This window comes from Alligator mississippiensis, chromosome 1, assembly GCF_030867095.1.
Source record: "Alligator mississippiensis isolate rAllMis1 chromosome 1, rAllMis1, whole genome shotgun sequence".
Taxonomy (NCBI): domain Eukaryota; kingdom Metazoa; phylum Chordata; order Crocodylia; family Alligatoridae; genus Alligator; species Alligator mississippiensis.
Window position 1 is genome coordinate 60,566,274 of NC_081824.1, and position 17,927 is coordinate 60,584,200.

The window sequence follows — 17,927 nt, forward strand, 5'->3', positions numbered from 1 at the left end:
GTGTACCCAGGGAACTACCGACCAGTTAGCTTTAACTTCATCCTCAGGAAGTTACTAGAACTTATTCTAGTAAGGAAATCCATTTGCAAGCATTTGGAGAAGAAAAGGCAGATCCCCAAGCATCCGGCATGGATTTACTAAGAATAAATCATTCCAAACAAAGTTGATCTTCTTCTTTATACTTGGGTGGATGTAGGGAATGTTGGAGACATATTGCATCTGAGCAAGGCTTTTGTCCTACATGACCTTCTCATAAACAAGTTGGAGAAATGTGGGCTGCATAAAAGAGCTTTAAGGTGAATAGACAACTGGCTTCATAGCAATGAGCAAAGGATAATTATAAATGGACCTAGGTCAGAAGAGCAGGAGGTTTAGAGTAGAGTCATACAGGGGTCTGTCCTGGGTCCAGTGCTCTTCAACATATTTATTATGATTTGGATGCTGGAATTGAGAGCCTCTTTAGCAAGTTTGCAGATGACATGAAACTAGGAAGGAATGTGAATGTGCTGGGGGACAGGAGCACAATCCAGAAGGATCTTGACAGATTAGAAAGCTGGGTTGCAGCTACCAGGGTAAAGTTGAATGCTGACATATTCAAGGTGCTACACCTTGAGATGGATAGTCAAAAGTACAAATACAAAATAGGTAACACTTGGCTAGATGGCAGCACTACCAAGAAGAAGCTTGGTCAATCACAGATTTAATGTGAGCCTGAAGTGTGATATAGCTGCACAAAAGATGAATGTAGTTTTGGGATGCATTAATAGAGGCATTAAGTGCAAGATACAGGAGGTGATAGTGTCTCTTTACTCAGCACTGGTTAGGTAGGCCTCATTTGGAGTACTATGTGTAGTTTTGGGCTTCACATTTTTAAGAGCATAGATAAGTTAGAGAGTGTCCTGAGGCAGAAACAAAAATAATAGGGGGCTTAGAAGGCAAGTCATATGAGGAGAGGTTGAAGGAAACAGTCATGTTCAACTTGCAGAAAAGGCACTCAAGAGAGGACATGATAACAGGCTTCAAATATTTGAAGAGTTGCCATTAAGAAGAGGAAAACTCCTGCTCCAGAGAATAGGACATGGTTACAGACTAATGGCTTGAAGGTGCAAAAAAGTATGTTTAGATTGGATATCAGGAAAAACATCTTCACAGTTAGAACAGTAGGGCAGTAGAATAGGTTGCTAGGGAAGTTGTGGTATCTCTTGTCACCACAAGTGCTCAAGAAGATGTTGCAGAAGCATTGTCCAGGGATCATCTATCCAAAGATCTGCCTGTGTTCTAGTACAGGTATTTCCCATGCTTCTGTGTTTTGTTGGTTGCTACACAGAACCAGGAAGGATTTTCCTTTCTCGTCCAGCTACTACATGTGTCATGGGGTTTTGTTTTGGGTTTGTTTTTGTTTGCTTTCCTTAGAAGCACTATGGGATGGCTGCAGCCAAGGCTGGAGGTTGTCACTAAGTGTACCAATGCTTCTGCTGGGTCTTAAAACTCAGAGAATCTTGGCTAAAGGGTCTTCTCTCTTCTCAGGGTCAGACTGATTGCCATATATGGGGTCAGGAAGGAATTTTACCCCATGGTCAGATTGGCACAGACTGTGGTAGTTTTTGTCTTCCTCTGTAAAAGGGGACATGGTCCTCTTCCTGGGATCTTTCAAGCATATTTTAAGTCTTGATGCAGAAGGCTGCCCTGGTCCACTTGCTTTACCTGTGGCAGGTTAAGGTTTTATGCCTTGCAGTAATGTCAAGGTTGACTGTGTAGTTTTACTAATGGATTGTACAGGATGGCTTAGATAGGGCCTATCTTGTTTCATGTTGGGTTTGGCCTACATGGCTTCTGGAGGTTCCTTCCAGCCCTACTTTTCTATTAGTCTACTGTCCTACACTAGAGGTGTTAACTGTTACTATTAATCTATTAATCAGAAAAATCTATATTTTAATTTATTAAACAGCCTTAACATATTTCCTTACAACCCAAGGAATCTGCCAGTGTTATAGACCAATTTTTATGTAGCACAATTTTCTTTTCAAATATTATTTCAATAAGGTCAGTTGAGTTTAAATGAATTTCCAGTTCTTTGAAAACTTTAATAGGACTTATATTTGTTTTACAGCTTTGTTATAGCTGGGCTAACAATAAATCAAACAGTGTTGCATAAGTCTAAGGCAACTTTCTTTTCGACACATCCTTTTTAAGGGAACAAGAACAGTTATTAAAAAAAACCCTATCAGTTTGTCCAGTTTAATATTACAGGAAAATCTCTTCTACTGTGTTGATACAGCTGATATAAATATCCAACTGGCTAGGCTTAATTTTCTAAATTGTTCATCCGTAAGAGCTTATGAATCTTTTAGAACCTTTTCTGAACAGAAAGGCCTACTTGCTTTTTATTGATACTGTATTCTGAAGGAAGTGTTTCATGATTTTTATTTGGACTATTTTTATCTTTTCAGTAGGCTATTGTAGGGCAGTCAAATAGGATTTTTTTGTACTAGCACATACTTGATGCATTTATACATGTTATATATAGCCTCCACTCCCAGCCTCCTTTGTTCCCTCCCTCCCCCACCAGGGTGGGCAGAGCACACTGTGGGACCAGAAGCCAGGAGCTCTTTTAAGCCTCAAATAAGGTAAGAATACTCACTTCCTTCCCCTCCATGTTTACAGGCTTGTCATGTTCCCTCCTTTGCCCTCCCCAGCACCTACCAGCTATTGTCAATGTTTCTGCTGTCTGTGCTGTCCCTGGGACTCGGGGAGATCCTATCCTGCTCCAGCCAAGGTTGCACAGGTGTTCAGATCAGGACAGGAGCAGCACTGGTGGTCATGGGTGGGCAGGTTCCCCTTCCCTGCACCTACTTCTAGGCTTGCAGGGAACATCCAGGGGGCATGTCTACATGTGTAGTTAATGTGCATGAATAAACTCCAGAGCTTATCACTCCAGAGTTTTTTTTTTACTCCCAGGTGCACTGCTTAAATGTGCTCCTGGGAGCAAAAAAACTTGGGAGCATATTACTCCAGAGTTAATTTGTGTGCAGCACATGGAGCTCAATCAGAGCAGCCTGAGCTGGCTGAAGATCTGGGGAGTCAGCCTACAAGCCAGCCCAGGGCTGCTCTGACCAGGCTCCACATGCTGTGGAATGGCTGGCTGAGGCATGAGGGTGCTTCAGCATGGGGGCTGCTTGCTGGCTAGCCCTGAGCTGAAGTGCCCTGTGCTCCAGCCAGCTAGGGCAACATCTACACATGTGTTGCTGTGCATGAAAAGCATCTGCAGCAGGGTAGTACTTGTATTTTACAATTACTACCCTGCTGCAGAGTTTATTAGTTTCATGGGCCTTAATAGGGACACACATGTGGACACCAAGACATTTACTACACAGTTAATTAGTCAACTGCGCAGTAAATATCTTGTGTAGACGTGCCCAGGGAGGGGGAACTTTTACCTTGTTCTGGACTTTAAAAAAAAGTACTACTGCTTCTGCTACAGAAAGAGGGATTTACCCATACCACTGCACCCCTCTGGATTCACCCCTGGACTCCTTCCTCCTTATCTGTGGTGTGTATCTTTGATCCCTCTCATCAGTTGTTTCCTCTGAAGCATTCTCACTAGCAGCTCCAATGCAGGGAACCTGAAACTGCTTTCCATGAAGTCTTGTCTGTGATAATGCACAAGGTGGATAGTTGTACCTCTGTGGCAGAGCACAGGCTGTGCCTGCCACTTTAAGGGGTTTGAGCAGGTGACAAGCAGCCTGCAGGTGGGAGCAGATCCAATCAGGCAGTCCAATGGTACTCAGTAGGCTGCCTGATTGGTGACAAGGCTGGGGAGCCTGGGTATAAGGCTGGGCCCTGAAAGCAGAGCTGGCAGATGCTGTAGGGAAGCTGCTGGAGTAACATCACCCAGCTGGCAAAGTCCAGAACACCTGGTCAAGGGTAGGAACTATGGGGATGGAAGAGGTTCCTGGTCCCAGGGAATAACCTAAAACTATACCGTACTGGGGAGGATGGTGTGGTGGGGCTGCCTGTGGCAGAGCAGTTTCCAGGAAATGCCACACCTGTGCCTCTCCAGTGAAAGGCAAGTATAGGATGCTGGAAAGCCTCAGACCCCACTGCCTTGTTGGTGACCCTGTGTAGAGGAAAGGTTAGTGGACCACACCCGGACAGAAAAGCACAGAACCAAAGCCCAGTGAGCAGGGTGTGATGTGGGGTTCAGGCTGATAGAAGGGGACCTGAGACAGGACCCAGGCTCACTGTGAGGCCTGAGGCCCAAAAGCCCCAGTGAAGGGGGCTGGGTAGAAGCCCCAGTGAAGTGGGTATGTGGCCCAGGTAGGTCACTTGAGGCCAAGTGTGGGCCAGAGGCCGAGTGTCGCTCAGCCAAAGGGCCAGAGGAGTAATAGTGGGCTTCGATGCTAACTGTGAGGCATGGGACATGGTATAAAGGAAGGTTCAGAGCCATGTATTTCACCCTTGGCATCAGGACAATTAAATGGGCAGCCTCCTGCCTAGGAACAATTTTAGTTGTAACAAAGGTATGGCAGAAAAGGCAGGTGGGTGGATTGCCCTAGACAGGTGGGCATGCCAGTGTTTGGACCAGTCCTGAGATGGCTCCCTGTTACACTCTATTCCTTGAACTTTTCTTCTAATATGGTTACTGACTTCTTGGTGCAAATGAAGCTATTTCCATCTAGTGCCTTCAGGGAAGAATATAAGCATCGCAAATCACATGCAGTTGATAACAGCTGATCTATCACTCTTTATTTTAGTTTCAAAGGAGCCAGAGAAACATTTTAGGGAGAAGAAAGGAAAAACTCACAGGGCGCTGACAGATGTGCAGCACCCTGCTGCACCTCATGGCACTTCACAGAAAGCACCATGAGTTACAGCAAACCTCCTCCCCCACCCTGACCCAAAAGATGTTCGCTGTTTGGTTGGGCTTAGGGATCGAGCTCCACTGTGGAGCCGATCCAGTGGAGACAGTCTGTGTGTCTGCAGCTGGTCTCCCATAGCCCTGCTCTGCCACCCTTCAGCTGCAGTGCTGTCTGCAGGATGGGAGGAGGGAGAAAACAGGGGAGGAAACTCTGACCTGGGATTTCCAGCCTGCATTTGGGGGGAGTTCATGGACTGGAGCCCGCCTGAGGTGGCTAGCTCCAATCCACACGCACTCCCCTCAAGAGCTTTTCCCTCCTCCTCATCCTGCAGACAGCACTAGGGGCAGGGACACACACAAGTTAATGAATGCACTCTGCTTTGGAGCACCTTTATCTGAACCCTCATTAAATGAGAGTTAATTTGTCATGTGAACGGGGACTATTAAAGTGCTGTGCAGCTGTGCATTTCTGTCAGGGCATGGCTGTAGAGCACTTTCAGGGAGCTGATCATATGACCAAATATCACTTCCTTCAGTGCTCCTAGGATCATCTGGATCTCTTCAAGACAAACTTACTCTATTAGCTTCTCTTCTGTTCATTGCTTACTGTATTAGCAAGGGCTGCCTTTTATAAGACTGCGTGGTCTAAGGTATCATCTCAGAATAATGCTTACTTTGTTCAAACCTAGCCCTGTTTTACACTCCAGTAACCACACACAGCCCACCTGGGAACACTCCACACACAGTATCAAATGTACTCGCAATCAAGCAGTCGCTGCAAACAAACACATATCAGAGATTCACTTCACTGACTAGCAGCAAAGCCATGCATTCCCCACATAATGCAGCCTTACTTCCCCCAGCTTCTTCCTTCAGATGTTCCCAGGCAAGCTCACTCAGTTCTCTGCATAACACTTCATAATCCTTTATTTATCTGAATGAATGAAATATGCCATTCAAGTTTTATTGCTACATGTACAACATGAATGAAAAATTTAAAAAAGTAATAACTGGATGCAATCTGAAGAAAAGAGACAGTAGGGAATGAGCCAGGGTCCAGTTATAATATGACTCTGCCACTGATTTGCATCATGGTGTTGGATAAGTCAGGAAAGCCTACTGCAATTTCTGGTGTATGGTATACCCCTGGGTATAAAACAGATTCTGTGTCTAGCAGGAACCCTTGTCCACTGGGGCATTGTAAGCGAGCATTAACGCCTCTCTCATTGCTCCTTTGTGCTGTTTGGCAGGCCGCAGTAAAGCAATACTGCATTGGGCCAACAAGACCTGATTTTCAGAGATGCTGAGTATTGGTGATTTCGCTTGATCTCAGCCCATTTTAAAATGCGTTTTTGTTCTAAGATCAGTGATTGAAAGGAGAACAAAGAATACCTAAATGCAATAAGATAATGTCATAATGCTTAGAGTAGGCTTCTTGATATAACTAATCTACAGGATTCACAGAGCAAGTCTTAGTAAGTATCAGCTAAGTATATTTTTATTTCATTAATATTTTATGAGGTGGTTCTAACTACTAGCAAAGAAGTTTCCATGAAGAAACCAGGAAAGATTCCAGTGGGATTAGGAAGCTCGGAATGGAGAATAATTTATGTGTGTTTCTTTTTTTTTATTTATATATAAAAAAGTTATAATTCCATTAGTGGCTTTTGGCTTTGCATGTACATGTTATAAAAGGGCATTAGTACAGCCCTGTGGTATTACAGTGTTGATCATTTCACTCAATTTCTACATCACTAAAAATAGTCCTCATTTCAAAATGCTTGATAAAATGGATAGACAACACTGTGGTGGTAGGAACAGAGGCCAGAACCTAGGGCAACTTCCCTTCAAGGATATGCTCAGGTTTGCTGAGTCACAAAATACTAGCTGTCTCTTGCTTGCTTGCTTTTCTCTGAATGCCATGTATCTTCCCTTGTTAGCTATCCAAGAGCTAGTTGCAGGCAGGAGGGTTAAAGGACACTCTTTTGCTTTCCTCCTACCCCATGGCCTGGTGGTGAGGTTGCTGTCTTGGGAAGCAGAAGTAGGTTCAGGCTCTTCCCTGGCCAACGAGACCTAGAATCTGGGTCATCCTACTCTCTGGGGAGGTGCTATTATGAGAAAATTTGGAAGGATCTTCCTCTGCAAATAGTAGTGAGCTGTGTTTTTCTTTGATTAGTATTTCAGGGACTTACTTAGAAAATAGTGCGGTAATTTATTTTATAGTGCAGCACTGAAGGAAAGAAGGCATTTATAGACTACAGGATAAGAAGAGTAGTAGACAATAAGTCATTTACATGCCTGTTCTTTTTTAGGTAGGTTATAATGAACCATAAAACCAATATTGGTGTTAAGTCCCAAAGATTACTCATAACTTACCTGATCTCTGAATTCTCCCCACATATTAAAGGCAAGAAAAACCATCCTCTCTTTTGATGGGCCTTGATCTCCTAATAGTCAACTTCTTTTTCTCTGGTCATTTTTTGTCTGCTATCCCTGGGAATTTCTCTCCCTCCTCTTAGAACTGGTTTTGTTTTTGTTGTTTTTACTATGCTGTTTTGGCTCTCACTACTCAGACCTGATGAAAAATGACATGCATTTGAAAGTTTATCTAACTTTATCCCAACTATAAAAATGGACCAAAAAGATATCACCCTAAGAAATCCTTGCCTCTTACTTCTGACATACTTGCAGAATCCCATTTTTTGCCTTTTATGTCCCTTGTCAGCTGCATCTCAAGTTGTGCCTTGGTCTTCCTAATTTTCTCTCTGTATGCTCGTGCAATACTCTTATACAGTTCCCTAGTACTATGACCAAATTTCCACTTTTTATGAGATTCTTTTTTGAGTTTAAATTCAGTGAAGAAATTGCTCTCTAGCCAGGCTGATCTCTTGGTACACTCCTTTTGTACTTCCCATTCTTCCATTGCATCAACATTGAGTACTCCTGAGCCTTAAGAGGGCCTCTTTAGAGTACAACTAGCTTTCCTGGACTCCTTTTCCCCTCAGGCTTGCCTCCCAGGCAATTTCCAGTAGTTCCCTAAGTTTGCTAACATCTGCTTTTCTGAAGTCCAGTGTCCTTCCTTTGTTCCCTTAGGATCTTGAACTCTAATTTTATGGTCACTATCACCCAAGTTACCTTCAGCCTTCTCACCTGCAACTGACTCTTCCCTATTTGTGAGCAGCAGGTTAAGAGGAGCTTTCCCCCAGTTGGCCTGTCTACCACCTACATTAAAAGGTATCCCCAATGTACTCCATGAATTTTTAGGATAGCTTGTGTACTTCTCTGTTTCCCTCCCAGCAGATGTCTCAGTAATTCAAGGCCCCCATGAGAACCAGATCCTGCGATTTGGAAGCTTCCATCACTTATTTAAAGAAGGTCTTGTCCACCTACTTCTCCTGGTTTGGAGGTTTGTAGCAGATGCCCACCATGACATTCCAGACTGTTCTCCCTTCTAACTTTTACCCAGAGGCTTTTACCAGGCTTATCTTCCACTTCATATTGCACTACTGAACATGGTGTACATTGTATACATATACACATGTACATTGTATTTTTGTAGGGCAAGACCTCTTTTTTTCCCTATCTGTCCTTCCTGAACAAGCTATACCCATCCATGATCATATTCTAGTTATGTGAATTATCTCACCACTTCTCTGTAATCCCAAATTACATCATAATCCTGTGTTTGTATTAGGACCTCCAATTCTTCTTAGTTATTTCCCCTACTTCTCACATTAGTATATAAACGTTTTAGGTATCTGACTGTCCTATCCTCTTCTGGGGAACATTGCTATGGTTTCTATTATTGCTTTCTCTTGCTAAGTTTTTAACCAGGTCTCCAGGCTCTTTACTTACTTTTGGGTTTCTGTCTCCATCTGCCAGTGAACCTAGCTGGAAAGTTTCTTATTGGGGTTTATTATTAGTCTATGAAGAGCCTTTTAATTGGGAGTGATCTCTAATTTTAACTGTGGATAAATCATGAGGAATGCTGAAAAATAATGTTGATTGCATTTTGTTTCAGGGGGAAGCTGGCCTGATAGGTGCTCCTGGCCTACCTGGTTTTACTGGTTCCAAGGTAAAAGAGCTTGTTTCATTTTTCATATTATAGTTCAAAGTTTTCTTCCTTCCAGCTGCCCAATATCTACAAAATATATTGTATTTTAAATTACAAATCGGCTCAGAATTGAATCATGTGTCAATGCAAATGTAGTGCTGGGCACTTGATACCAGAAACTGTATGGAAAAGGTGAACATAGTGATGTAATCCTTCAGCAAACATAATTCTGCATTTGGAGTCAATTGGGTATGTCTCAAAACTGGTAGGGGCTTTCCAGCCAGGAAATGTCTGTAAGTGGTTTGGGGTGTCTGCTACCATGTAAGTGGGCTTTACTCCCTTAGGAGTCCTTCAACACTTCAGACAGGTCAAACAGTCTGTAAGCAAGCTTGCGTGCCTGAAACCTCACTATCTGTCTTTGCTCTCTTGGGAGCACTTCATCCAGTCCTTATAACACAAAACAGTAATCCTTGGTCCAAATAAACAAGTGAATGAGTAAAGCAAACCTTTATTCTTTTTCCAGGAGTCAGGAGAGGGTTCTTTAGCTCTGGCCCTTCCTAGAACTGAGCTCCTCTGACTTCTATCTACTTCCTGCTCATAAACTGCTCCTTGGGCTTTTAATTGACAACTAATCACTCACAGCTGGGCTCCTAGTAAGGCCAGCTGCCCCATTTAAAGGGCCAGACTGCCTTGCTACAATGTGCTGATTCAGAAATGTAAAGCTAGTTTCTCCTGATAAAATTTAAGTGAGGAGGGCAAGAACAGCATTGCCACTTGCTATCTTCCAGGTTGAATTTTTCCTTTTTGTAGATTTCTCTTATTTAATCCCTCCCTCAGAGCTAGCTCTGGTGTTCTCTTTACCAGAAGGATGGACACACTTGATCAACTAGATTCTAGAATATGTTAAACAAATTTCCCTTTGGAGTTGATTGTGACACATCCTCGGAAGACTAGAGAGGGTCACTAGAAACAAATACAAGGCATTTTTCCTTTAATTGCTGTTTCAGGCTCCCTTGACCATCTTTTTAGCCCCTTCTGCCCTCAGTGCGTGGATGAAGTTAGGACCATAAATCATGTTGCTTTTTGCACTTTCATTAAACTGTTTGGTTTTCTTAGTGTTAATTTGAATACTAGCTTGTTAGCTGCAATAAATACTCAGTATCAAGAGAATCATAGAAAGCCTCTTAATGATACAAAAGATTTTTTTTTAATTCTTTATAATTTTGAGAGGTAAATAAAATATGTGAAATGTTTTTTCTTTTTCATTTCTGACTTATGCTGTGTTCAGCACTTAAATTTCATTTATTTAGATTTTATTATATAACTTACATAAAGGTTTTTATTGTTAACCTAATTCATTTGTGAGTTCTAAATAAAGAATTATTTCACAGGAAAAAGACCTCAGTAACAAATCTGAGTAGGCATTCATATGCATAGTTACAAGAGATGCCCAGAAATCTACTGCACTACAGTAATTCACTAATAAAATGAACTGAAATGAATGGAACTTTATCATGTATATAAAGAAGATGATCTTTCCAGTTATGTGGTCAAGAATTTTCTACGATAAGCTGTCTTGCAAATATGATAAAAAATAATATATTTATTGTACTAATGCAGGGGTTTTCAAACTTTTTAAACAAGTGTACCCCTTCTGTCTCAAAGTTTCAGCTCATGTACCCCCTTATATTTTTTCTTGTTTTTAATGTTACCAATTATGTGATATAAACTAGACTACACTAATTAACATTAAATGCATTATTAATAAATAAATATATTTAGATATAGCTATCATAGTCCAGCTGCTATGTTTGTTGTAGGGAAGAAAACTGTGGGGAGGGGGACCATTGAGGCCCCCGTGCGGGGGCTGAATGGAGCCCCGGAGCTGGTTGTGGGGTGCTTGGAGTAGACTGGCTGAGATTATGGTGTGGGGTAGCTGGGGCTTGGACAATGAACCTAGTGTGGCAAAGTAGGGCTACACGTGCACTCCTCTGAGTAAAAGGATACACGTACATTTGAATCAGTGCCATAAGTTGCAAGATGCTTAAGCATGCTCGGAGGAGATGGTATCTTTTTCAGTTTTAACTGCTAAAGTTTTAAAGTCTCTACAGAGAATGTGGTGGCAATATGGGTTCCCCAAAAATACCTGAGTCTCATCATTACTTGCCATCAGCAAATATCTGTGAAACTCATCAGCAAAGTGTGTACGCATCCCATCTAGTGTCTTAAATGAGTTTATCTACAAATTAAAAATACAACATGCAAACTTCCTAGTTGTATTTTGTCTACAGAGAGTGACAACCTGCTTCTGCTATCAGTTGCTCCTTCAGCTGAAGGGGCAGAGCTCTGTGTGGTAGATCCAAAGGTTCCAGTAATAATGATGTGAATGTCAACATGGAACCAAAGGAGGGAATTTGGGTTGTTGTTTTTTTTTTAAGTATGAAATTATGGTTTGAAAAGTATTGCCACATTCCTATGTGAAACTAATGGTTAAAGTTGTGAAGTTATGACCTTAGGAACATCAAATATTATGGTCGTCAGTACAAGCTTAGTCAGGCACTCTTGTGTCTGTATTATGTTACAGCCTCTACTTCAATGGTTGCATACTGTTTCCCACAGTGTTGGAATCTGTGTTGTTCAGTGCCTGGACTAGACCAGCTTCATTTAATGAGCAGCTTATTCACTATTTTTTCCTTCTTGTTGTCCAGTATGTTGGCCTGTGTCTTGCTTACTGCACTCTGCTCAGGAAACTGACTGGAAACTGACTGAAAACTGAACTAGTATCTTACCTGGTGTTCATTCTACAGAATTTTTCTTGGGCACACTAATAAAAATGATATCTAAGATGTTGGCCGTACCAACCACAGCAGTCAAAATATTAAGCAGAACATAGTCATCGCAGACAGCTGCTGGAAAGTCCAGAACTATTTTCTGGTATATGAATCTGTGCATTTCAAAGCTTTGAAATTGATTCCCAGATGTAGCACATGATACTGTATCAATTGAACAATTTGGCAAAATACTGTTAGGAAGCTCATCTGTTGGTTGCCTGCTTTTTTAGCTAACCTCATTTAAACTTTACTCTTCTAAATTAGGGAAGGAAACTCAGCGAAAGGGGAAAAGGTAAAAAGTGAGACACTGAAAAAACAGAATGGGGAATGTCAGATGTAACTTTGGTGAAATGCCATATGCTGCAGTTGAAGATTTCCAGTTTCTTAATCATTAGATCTATAGAGTTCATGTATTGATATAGAGACAAAAGATCTGGTTTCTAAAGAAGAAAGATGGCATACAAGCCACCTTCTGCTTCATTCTTTCAGGGAGGTGGATCATGTGCAAACACCAACTACCCACATCTGCACCTAAACTAATATATTTTTTTTTCCATTTCTCATTATAGATAGGTGTCTACATTTGTAAATACCTGAATAAATTAAAGATGTTGGTTTTGCTCCACAACACTCTTGAATGTAGCTAGAGTGCAAAACTGTTTTTGATTACAGCTGTGTTCCATCTCTTCAGCTAAAACTTCCCTAATTTGAATGGAAAGTAATAGATCTGCTTTGGGAAGAATGCTCGGATCTGGAATCCTCACCTTTCTGGATTCAGCTGAACTTAGAATCAGCATATGCTGTAATCAGCCTTTTCTAAGTAATTCATTGATTTGAATAGAGCTTTTGCATTTGAGTAACTGAGATTTTTGTTTGAGGACTGCTAAACAAAAGTCTTTTTGTAGTCTGCTCTTGATTGAATTAAGGAATTTCTATAACAACGTTACACCTAGCTGGCCACATTTATATAAATACTTTTAAATAAAAAAAGAATAAAATGCTGATTCTTCAGAATGAGAAAACTGGGAGGACTAGATTTAAGATCAAAGGTTTGAAATGAGAAAGATTTGAACCTCTGACTAAGAAAATGATTAATAAAAATAGTTACCAGAACCATAGCAAGGCATTCCAGTTTTCTATATAAATTTCAAATATTTAAAAAATTTTAAAATAAATCCATGGTCCAGTTCGCATAATTTTCCTAGGTCTTATTTTCTTACTCAGAACACAAATGAAATGCAATAGAAATTGCATACATTGGCAATTATGTATAATAAAACAATTTCTTAAACTAATGTGTCCATGATTCTTTTTTTTTTATATCAGGGGGAACGTGGTCTTGATGGTAATAAAGGAGAGCCAGGTGAAAAGGTAAACAATTTAATCTGTGCACTCTGCTTTTGTTAATTTTTGACAATGAGGCCATTTCTAAACTGTTTGGTTCTTTCAAAGACAAAATGTATGTATTCTCCTGTGGAAATGATAGAGAAAATACCCAAGAAAAACTGTCACATTAATTGCACATTATAAAGTGTTCTCAGTGGTGTAAGGTTTTTTTTTTGTAGCTCTGTTAGGAATTGTATATGTAGAAAAGATTTAATATTAATCCTACTATATCTAGCAGAACAAGACACTAGAATCAGGCAAGTATTCTTTATCCCATGGTAATTGGTAGCTATTTATTTACACACTGTAAACTACATCATTAAGAGATGCATAATATAATTAAAGTACATGATTACATCTTTTGAATTACAATGCAATTTATAAATGATTGCTTTGGAATATATTAATTGTAATTACCCAGTAATTTGCAAATCATTAAAAAATGTGATAAATACAGGAATTGCAAGAATCAACACTTATTACTCATCTGTTAAGTGTACAGACAAAAGTTGACATTTTTTAATGAAAATCACTGTATGACATTACTTGATGATTAGCAGGTAACAAATTTTGCCCTCCTACACTTACTCAACTTTTATTGAAAATACTGGAGGACAGCCAACAGCAGAATTGACTTGCTAGAATCTTACCAGTGTAACCAAGATAAAAATTTGGTTTATTGCATCTGCTGCCTTGTGCTTTCCTCTGCAGAATCCCAGCTTGGGTTTACTTATCTGTCTAGTTTAAATGTATACCTCCTTAAATCTTTACAGTAGGCTTTGGCCAGGCTCAGATTTGCATATGTAACATGACAAAAATAGAGTACTATGTCCACACGTGGCAATCCCCGGCTGTAGCTCTACAAAATCACTGCAAAATTGCGTTCTCCAACCAGGGGGTGATAAGAGGTTACTCTTATGCTCCCTTCCCTCTGTGTGTGTTGATGAGCCTGATGTCTGACAGCCTGCTCTCTCCCCTGGGAAAGGGGGACCAGTGGGCAGGCTGTCTGTGATCAGGTGGCAGAAATGACTGCTGCCATGGGGATCTCCATTGTGGTGGTAGAAGCAACACCACAGCTAGCTGCCATGTGGTGGTGGCTGTTTGATCCTAAATTGTAGTAATAAATAACTCTTAACTCATTACTCTTAACCAAAGCATGTTATAAAGTTTAAGTTTCTATTCCAGAAACCTCTAGTAGAACACAAGTATTGGTAGATAATTGTTCTTCCCAACCTTATGAGTCTGTTGTGAGGATTACTGCGTTAAAGATCATGAGGTACTTAAGTACTATGTTTTATGCGGGCCATGTGAGAGAGCTTGTCTAATCAAATTCAAGTTGTAGGAAAGGAATATGAGAAATAACTTCTGATCAAAGGAAAGTACAGTTACTTCTGAGTTTTGCTCTTTTAGAGGTAGGAGTGTTTCAGTGTCCGTGTGTTTTCAAATACTTCAGCCAGTTTTCCAATATTAGCATTTCAAAAAATGCGTTATAGATTAGTAAAGTTTAAGCAAATTTGAAGTTCTGTTTATTTAGGAACAGATATATTCTATTAATCAAACTTGGTAATAATAACAAAGCTATCAGAGTCAACATCTGGAGTCACTAAAGATTATGAGATGTGAGGACAGCTTTTGGCTTCAGAAAAAGAGTTTGTTGCTCTTAAAGTTTTTTCTATCTTTACAGAACATTTATATGTCTTTATTTCTGTAACTGTTCTTCAGTTCAGAAGGACTGCTTGTTAGAAGTACTTCCTTTCCAGCTGTGCTGCAACTTCCATTTGTTTTTAATGTTGTTTGGACACATGAACATGAATCCAGCTGCTACTGCCAGTCTTACTTTGTTCAGTTTACTTTAAGGTGATCATTTAAAAACATCTGACCACTTATAGTAACAGCCCTCTGTAGAAACAGAGCCAACACATCTAGTTTTTGTTACTTTAGGAATTAATTAAAAGAACCAATAATTGTTAAATGCCTTTCTTAAATGTAAGTGTTGACAGGGTGTTCAGCTCTGTATCAATGAAAAAGCATATTTTATGCTTGAAGAAATCAAATAGATGATAGTTGCAATACAAATAGATGATAGTTGGAGACTGTTTTATTGTAGGTAAGTTTCTTAATGAAAAGGGAGGAGTTGCTATCCTGAGCAATTTTAATACAGATTAGGCAAAGCATTGAGATACATACTGCAGGAAACAAACTGTATCAATAGGGCAGATTGCATTACCTTTTCCATTTTTTAATTCTATTTATTCTTAGGATGTCTGACTTAGTGTTCTTCCTTTAGCTAATTGACAAGACTGACACTTCTCCTAGTAACCTAAACCCAAGTACATAACCTTTGCAATCCATAAAAGATCCATTAGCTTCACACAGAGAGGTGGCTCCTGAATATGTAAGCAAAGGTGCAGTTTGGGTTGGTTTTGCTTTTTTATTTAATACATCTCATAGCACAGCTGTAACTGCATTAGATGAGATTGTTAAGTGAGGTCTAGGTGCCCAAAATAATATATAGCAGTTTATGAAACTCTTTTGAGCCAAAGATTTTAAAAAGTGTTATTTTAATAATGCCTTTTACATCACAAAACAGTCCCTACTTAAAGTAGCTTGTCATCTTTAAAAAATAGCCGTGTTAGAAGAGGAGAATGTGATGATAACTTAGAACTCTGTTGCTCATAAATAAAGAACAGTGTCAATAACTTTATGCTGATGTAGCTTGGCATTTCTGGGTCTTAAGAAAGTACTTGGATTTCTAGATAAATTTAAATGAATAGAATGAATGGTGGCCAGCAAATATAAAATCCTTTTGTTATTGCAATTGCCTAGCATTTTGGTTTGCTGTGCTATCGTGCCACAATTTTGTGAGATTTTGTTATTTTCATGAAATAAAAAGAGATGATTTTTTTTTTCTTTAATGCTTGCCCATATCTTCTATAATGAATTAATTCAGTCTCTTCAGAGGTACATCTACTGATCTATGGGGCAAGAAGACATAGTAGCTTTCTAGTTGCAGCCCAGACTGCGCTATATTTAAGTTTTATCAATCATTCAGATCCTTTTCAATTCAGATGAATATTGAAGAACAGTAAAGCTAAATTAATTTCCCATTACTCCACTGCTGCTGGTCTTGATCATTAAAAATTCATCAACACATGTGACACTTCCCATATAGTCCTGATGTATAAATGCTGCATTGTGATCAAAATGAATCCCTTGCTAGAAAACATTAGGTTGCAGTATCTTTTAAGTCTATAGCAATATCAAAGGGAATTAAAAGGTCTGAATTTTTAGCATCTCTAAATGAAAGATAGATGTTATTACTGCAGAAATTATTACCTTATCCAGGACTTATTTTATATAAAGAGAATAATGTCAGTTCACACACAGTTTTACACTGTTTAAAATGGCACCTAATTTTCGACAAATTAGATGCAAGTATGTAAGTATTCTTTGCGCCAAAAAAATATCAGACTAACAATCCTGGATTTCAGTTCTGATGACTGTACCATTCTGTCGAGATGACCGGTTGAAACTGAGCAAATTTTACCATCTTTAAATTCAGCAGGACTGAACTTTGTTGGGTTTACTGTACTCTTTACAGTACAAAATCTCTATTCAGGGCTGTTAAGAATATGATCTGTTAGGAAGTCAGCTGTAGACATCTGAATCACAGCTGCGTTATCACATATAACTTAAAGCTTAAATAGACACGTTCAACTTAGGCAGGAGTTAAGTTAGGTACCAAAGTTCAGTAGAGCAATTCTAATTAGCTTTGTGCCAAGAGTATAAAAACTCATTAAGCATTTAAATCTATTAGACCAGCGGTCTGCAGCCTTTTGCCACTGTAGGACACTGGTTGCAGCCCAGAACCGTGCAGCAGTCTGCAGATCTCTGCCTTATAGAGCATCCAAGTAACCCACGCTTATGCTCACCACTGATTCAAATGACCAATGGCAATGAAAAGGGTTAAATTCAGTGGCATCATAGTAAGGCTGAGAGGTCAGCAGGTGCTGTGGAGGGAATAGATAGAACAGGACAGGAGGTGAGACCCTGGGGATGCCCCCTCTTCTGCCTGGCCACAGCATACTGCTGGTCCCCTTTTCACTCCAGCTGTCCTGGGCTGGATCCAATCTCTTCATGGGCTAGATTAGGCCTGTGGGCCATAAATTGCTAACCCCTATACTAGACACTTATGTTTGGGGATAGCATTTGTCTTGAGGCAGCCACACTCGGTGCACCAGGCCAGCACTGCTGCTCCTGTGCAAGAGCAAGGACATGCTACATGCAAACATGGTGGTGCCTGGTGCAGTCTTCCTGCCTTGCTCCTACACAGGAGCCAGTAGTGCCTGCCCAGCCACTTGCCTGGTGCACCATGCTGCTCTACCTTCCCACCAGACTCTGGCTTAGAACTTTTGAACAACTGGTCAGGACTGGGCTGTGTAAATTGGTGCTGTCCCAGTTTGCCCAGGATATATGGTCATCCTACTATCTGGGTCCTTTTGAATTGCCCTCTCGTAGCAGACGATCAAAGGTTATATGGAGCACTGACTAAAGAGCAATGCAATACGGAGGCATTTTTAAATTGGTTAGTGGAAGACTTGTCAGGGAGTTGGAGTACTCTCTGTTTGTGGAAAGTCAAGTATAGGACAGTCTTATTCTGTTATGCCAGACAGTGGGACTAAGAGCCAGGGCTTGTAAAAGGAAGCTGTAGAGTGACTACCATTAGTTCTCAAAATTCTTTCTACACAGGAAGTGTTCTGCAGTGTAAATCTCTGTCTGGTTTAAATTCACTGTGCTA

General features: G+C 40.3%; 1 protein-coding gene across 5 annotated transcripts in view; it reads left to right on the forward strand.

Annotated features, from left to right (window-relative positions):
• COL19A1 (collagen type XIX alpha 1 chain) overlaps nt 1-17,927 on the forward strand; it is a 393,720-nt gene that overhangs the window by 86,185 nt on the left and 289,608 nt on the right. For all 5 annotated transcript variants that reach the window (XM_059730850.1, XM_019496735.2, XM_059730868.1 and 2 more), the window contains 2 exons: nt 8,880-8,933; nt 13,070-13,114. In XM_059730850.1, coding sequence (XP_059586833.1) covers nt 8,880-8,933; nt 13,070-13,114 — 99 coding nt within the window. The remainder of the gene's footprint in view (nt 1-8,879; nt 8,934-13,069; nt 13,115-17,927) is intronic.